At 38.7% G+C, this 6,197-nt stretch overlaps 1 protein-coding gene across 1 annotated transcript; it reads left to right on the top strand.

The window, feature by feature from the left end:
* On the top strand, positions 4,665-5,984 carry LOC104763154. The gene has a single exon (XM_010486563.1). The coding sequence runs from the start codon at positions 4,665-4,667 to the stop codon at positions 5,982-5,984; it is 1,320 nt and encodes a 439-aa protein (XP_010484865.1).

Raw genomic sequence — 6,197 nt, forward strand, 5'->3', positions numbered from 1 at the left:
GAATTAGATGAGAAAAGGAAGAAAGGCATTTGTTTCAAGTGTGACGGGCCTTGGACTAGCGACCATAAGTGTCCTAACAAAGAATTCAGAATTCTCTTGGTGTTTAATGGTTATGAAGTAGAGTTACTGCAGGGCAATGATGAACAACCAGAAATAGCGGAACCAGTGGGTGAATGCATGTCGTTTTCATTCAACTCATTCAGGGGTTTATCCTCCACAAACACTACTAAAGTACGAGGATCTGTGGGAAAATCTGGAGTGGTGATCATGCTGGATAGTGGAGCCACACACAATTTCATCTCTCCAACAACAGTGAAGAAGTTGAAGCTTAAGTGCAAAGAGGATCTAAATTTGTCAGTTCTATTAGGAACATGCATTACAGTTGAAGGCATTGGAGTTTGTGAACATGTTACATTTTCAGCACAAAATCTGGAATTCACTACGGACTTTGTGGTGTTGGAACTGGGACTGATTGATATTATATTAGGGGTGTATTGGTTACGCACTTTAGGAGAATGTCGAGTGAATTGGGAAAAGAATGAAATGTCATTCTTACTTAATGGTCAGATGGTGATGTTAAAGGGCGAACCTGATTTGTACATGTCAAAAAGGTCTCTCATGTTGCTTTCTAGTGGGGTTACTTTCAGCAAGAAAGGAGTACAGATGGAGCTGTGTAGTCACCAGTCAACTCAGTCTGTCACACAACCTACGGATATACAAATACAGTCCGTATTAACCAAGTTTGACAAGGTGTTTGAAGTTCCCACAGATTTACCACCAATCAGAGGTAGAGAACATTCCATTAATCTGTTAGTGGGGAATAATGAAATCAGCGTGAGACCATATAGATACCCTCATGCACAAAAGGAGATCATGGAGAGGATGGTTAAAGAGATGTTGAAGTCTGGGATCATATGACCAAGTCAGAGTCCCTTCTCAAGCCCAGTGCTATTGGTGAAGAAGAAAGATAATAGTTGGAGGTTTTGTGTGGACTACAGGGCATTGAATCGTGTAACAGTTCCTGACAAATTTCCTATTCCGATGATAGATCAGTTGCTGGATGAGCTTAATGGAACAATGATATTCTCTAAATTAGATTTGCGAGCAGGGTACCATCAGATAAGGATGAAGGAAGAAGATGTACCTAAAATAGCTTTCAGAACACATGACGGCCATTATGAATTTCTAGTTATACCGTTTGGTTTAACAAACGCTCCGGACACGTTTCAAGCCTTAATGAATGCCTTGTTTCGACCATACCTCCAAAAATTCATATTGGTATTTTTTGATGATATTCTCGTCTACAGTACCAGTATGGAGCAGCATTTGGAACACTTGTTGGTGGTTATGCGAATTCTCAAAGCTAATCAATTGTTTGCCAACAGGAAGAAGTGTTTGTTTGGTCAACCACAAGTGGAATATTTGGGACACATTATCTCAAACAAGGGGGTGTCGACTGATCCAGCAAAGACACAAGCTATGACTCAATGGCCTACACCAAAATCAGTGAAGGAGTTAAGAGGATTTTTGGGTCTTACTGGCTATTATCGAAGATTTATTAAGGGATATGATGTGTTGGCAAGACCGCTAACTGATCTATTGAGAAAAGACAATTTTGAGTGGACTTTAGACGCACAAATGGCATATGATCAGTTAAAGAAGGCCATGTCTACTGCTCTGGTCTTGTCCCTAGCAGATTTTGATGAAGTGTTTGTAGTGGAAGCAGATGCATCAGGCTTTGGTTTAGGAGCTGTATTAATGCAAAAGAAGCAACCTATTCCTTACTTTAGCCATGGATTGTCGGCCAAATAACAGCTTAAGCCGGTATATGAACGTGAGTTAATGGCGATTGTGCTGTCTATACAAAAATGGAAACACTATCTCTTTGGCAGACATTTTATGGTACATACTGACCAAAAGAATCTTAAGTTTCTCTTGGATCAGCGGGAGGTAACGATGGACTATCAAAAATGGCTGGTGAAATTGTTGAATTACGACTTTGAAATCATCTACAAACCTGGAGTGGAGAACAAAGCGGCTAATGGGTTATCACGAATGGTTCAAGTGAAGGGAACTTTTCAATCTCATGTGTTAATGGCATTCACGGTTCCTACAGTTTTACAACTACAAGACATTTATGAAGAAATAAAGAATGATCAGCAGATTCAGGCTTTAATTCAGACTTGCTTACGAGATCAAGGTTTTCAGAAGAAGTTGATGGTTAAGGAAGGGAGATTGTGGCGCAAGAACAGAATTTTTATTCCTAAATAATCAAAGCATATTCAGCTGATTATGGAGGAGTATCATAATAGTGTGATGGGAGGCCATTCAGGAGTTCTGAAAACAGTCAAGCGCATACAACAGTCATTTCATTGGGAAGGTATGGTGAAAGATGTCCAGCGTTTTGTAGCTGAATGTGATATATGTCAGAGGCACAAGTATTCTACCTTGTCTCCAACAGGGTTGCTGCAACCGTTACCAGTGCCACGACAAGTTTGGGAAGATTTTACAATGGATTTTGTGGAAGGATTACCAACATCTCATGGGAAGAATGTCATCTTGGTGATAGTGGACCGACTTAGCAAATATGGCCATTTTATCGGTCTTAAGCATCCATTCACTGCGTATGATGTTGCGAGAGTATTCATTGCCGAGGTGGTCAAGTTACATTGTTATCCAGCTTCTATAATTTCAGATCGAGGCAATACATTCCTGAGTGCGTTTTGGAAGGAGTGTTTTAAGCTTGTTGGTACCAAGTTGAAGTATAGCACCGATTTTCACCCTCAAACCGATGACCAGACTGAGGTACTCAATAGATGTCTCGAAACTTATCTTCGATGCTCTGCGTCTGCACATCCTAAGTCATGACAACAGTTCCTCTCATGGGCTGAATTATGGTATAACACCTCTTACCATACATCTCTGAAAACGACTCCTTTTAGAGTGTTATATGGTCGTGATCCTCCAACCATCATGCGTTTTGAAGAACACTCAACCAAAGTTTCGGAGTTAGAGACGATGCTGAAGGAGAGAGATCTGATGTTGACTCAGATTAAAGACCATTTGGTTCATGCTCAACAATTAATGAAGAACAACGCAGATAAACACCGAAGGGATGTGGAACATGAAGTTGGTAGTTGGGTTTTCCTGAAGTTGCGTACAGGCAGCAATCTGTGGCTAAAAGAGCTTGTCAGAAGTTGGCAGCTAAATACTTTGGGCCGTTTGAAGTTATGGAGTATATTGGTAAAGCAGCGTACCGCTTGAAGTTACCTGATGGATCCAAAATACACCCGGTGTTCCATGTGTCTCAAATTAAACGAGTGTTGGGAGCTTAGAAGCAGGTTATTTCTTTACCTGATATGTTTAGTGAAGATAGTGAGTTGATCATCGAACCGGAGAGCTTGTTAGAGACTCGGTATAATGATAAGGGTGTTTTGGAAGTGTTGGTACATTGGAAGGGTCTTCCGGATCATGAGAACACTTGGGAGAATGCGAAGGAAGTTCAGAGACAATTTTTTGGTGTAACGCTTGAGGAAAAGGTTTATTTTGAAGGGGGGATATTGATAAGCCCCATTACATCTACACAAGGAGAAAGAAAAGTGAAGAAACAACATGTGTGTCTTGAAGAAGCACATGCAGAAGGATAAGATCAATTGTATATAGACTCGGATGAATCTGTTTTAGATCTTTATGTATTGTTTGTTATAGCAAGCGACATATGTGTTGCTCAGGAGTTGAGTTGATCAACTGGTGATGTGCCGGTGGCTCATTCCATTATAGACGGTGTATCGGAGTTCAATAGTAACAAAGTTTGAGTACTTTCTTCTATCAGTGAGATTATAGACGTTAAAGTTAATGAATAACCAGCATAAACTCAATACTCAACATGCAACTGGGTGGAATCTGTAGAAAAAATAATTCGTATTGAAATACAAAACTACAAAAAACCGATGTGGTGGCATGCATACGCACCTTGAATGATATATTCTCTATTCTTGATTCTCGAATTATAGTATTTGGGATGATGAATCAACTATATAATGAAAATATGAAATTTACATGAGTCTATGTTGAAGATGCAACATTTGAACAAGTGCATGAACTACTTCAGAAGGACAGGACACTAATACAAGAACTGAGTATCAAGTTATCTATGTCGGAAATTATAAAGCTTGAAGACTTACATAAGATTAGAAGGCACGAGAAGCTTCTAGAAGGACAAAGAGCTTCATGTTTACAATAGGGATGTAAACATGAAGAAAGAGGGAAATTTCCTAAATCATAAAGAAAAAGGAAATTGTCCAATTCCTATTAGAATTAGATTATGTAATTTACTATTTAAATAATCAATACTTAGATCTATAAATAGGAGTGCTTTGGCTAGGTTGAGCTTGAGCACAAACAAGAGAAAGTTTATCTAGCTACTAAGTTTTAGTCTTTAAGAAAAAAAGCTAAGAACTTAGAGAGAGCAAGAGAGTTCTTTAAGAGAGTTTTGAGAGATTAGATAATTGTTTAGAACAAACTTGTAAACAGATTTTCTATCAATCAAAGAATGTTTAAAGAAATCAATTACTTGAATAGTTCAGATCATAAGTTCTCACACTTTCAATTGGTATCAGAGCGGGGCTTGTTCGGATTACTACAGGTGAGATTCTGTGGACAAGATGGAGAGCTACGGAGATCTGATCAACAACAACAAGGTTGTCTTGGATGATGGAAACTATGGGTTTTGGAAGTCAAGGATTAAATCTATCATCGGAGGTATTGATCGTCTTGCTTGGAAGACTGTTCTAGAAAAGTGGGAGGAACCGACAATCAAAGATGAAACAGGCGAGCGAATTCGTAAACCTGAGTCAGACTGGACCGATGAAGAACAAAAGAGATCAAAGTTCAACTCAAGAGCCTTAAGTGCTATTCATTGTAGTGTTGGAAGAAAACAGTTCGAATTGATTCAAGGATGTGAAACTGCTAGAGAGTCATGGGATATCCTTCAAATTCATTATGAAGGTACAACAAAAGTACAAAGTTCGAAAAAAGATATGTTGGCCTCTAGATTTGAGAATCTAAAGATGGAGGAGCATGAATCAATTTCAGACTTTAGTTCAAAGTTGAGTGCTCTAGCACAAGAAGCTCTAATTCTTGGGAAAACCTATAAGGATCAGAAGTTAGTCAAAAAGTTTTTAAGGTGTCTTCCATCAAGATTCATGGGATACAAGACAGCCTTAACTGTCTCTCAAAACTTAGACAATCTCAGTTATGGCGAAGTGGTCAAAATGCTACAAGCACACGAGATGGAACTTAATGGAATTAAGAAACTAAAAGGAATAGCTCTAGCAGTTAGCAAAGACATAACTGACCAAGGAGAAGAAGATGTTCTGAGCTTGTTGGTAAGAAGATTTGATCGAGCTTTAAGGAGAATTGAACGAGGTCAAGGTCCAAGGAAGAGCAATTCATTCAAAAAGACGAGTGAGAACAAAAAGGATGATATGCAGTGTCATGAATGTAAGGGATATGGTCATTTTATTCGAGAATGTCCAACAATCAAATTGCGAGATGCCAAGTGCACAATTTGCAAAGGTATTGGACACACACATGAAGAGTGTGTGAGTAATTCTAAAGCTAAGAAAGAGAAATCTATGATTAGCATTGAGGAGGAATCAGACAGTGACTGTAGCAGTGAAGAAGAGCTCATTAATTTAGTAGCTATGGTAGGAATCACTGAATTTGAGAATGAGGAAGAGGTTACTGATTCAGACTCAGAAGGAGAAGAAGTTCTTGACATTGTTAAGACTTACAAAGAAGTGCGAAACACACTTATTACTCTTGGAAAGGAAAATCAAGGGTTGGTAAAAGAAAAACCTCGTCTAGAAGCACTTGTTATGTCTTTGCAAGATGAATTGAAAAATGAAAAGAAGATTGCTAAGGATTCGCTAGATTTGATGAATAGAGAAATTGGTTTTATCGGCAAAAGCAGACAAGTTTGAAGAAGTGCTGCTTAATGAAAAGAAAAGAACCGCAAAGTTACAATCTGAATTAGATCAACAGCATAGAAAGATTCATATGTTCGCAGGTACAAAGCAACTTGACAAGATTTTGAGCTATGGGAGAACAGAGAATACTCATAGAGGATTAGGCTATAATGAGAACAAGGGAGCTAAATCACAAATAACTAAATTTGTGTCGGCTGAAGCATATCA

This window comes from Camelina sativa, chromosome 18 (genome assembly GCF_000633955.1).
Source record: "Camelina sativa cultivar DH55 chromosome 18, Cs, whole genome shotgun sequence".
NCBI classification, from domain to species: Eukaryota; Viridiplantae; Streptophyta; class Magnoliopsida; order Brassicales; family Brassicaceae; genus Camelina; species Camelina sativa.

Bases quoted from the DNA above. Each gene is read 5' to 3' on its own strand.
- LOC104763154 (XM_010486563.1), top strand. From the start codon at position 4,665: ATGGAGAGCTACGGAGATCTGATCAACAACAACAAGGTTGTCTTGGAT.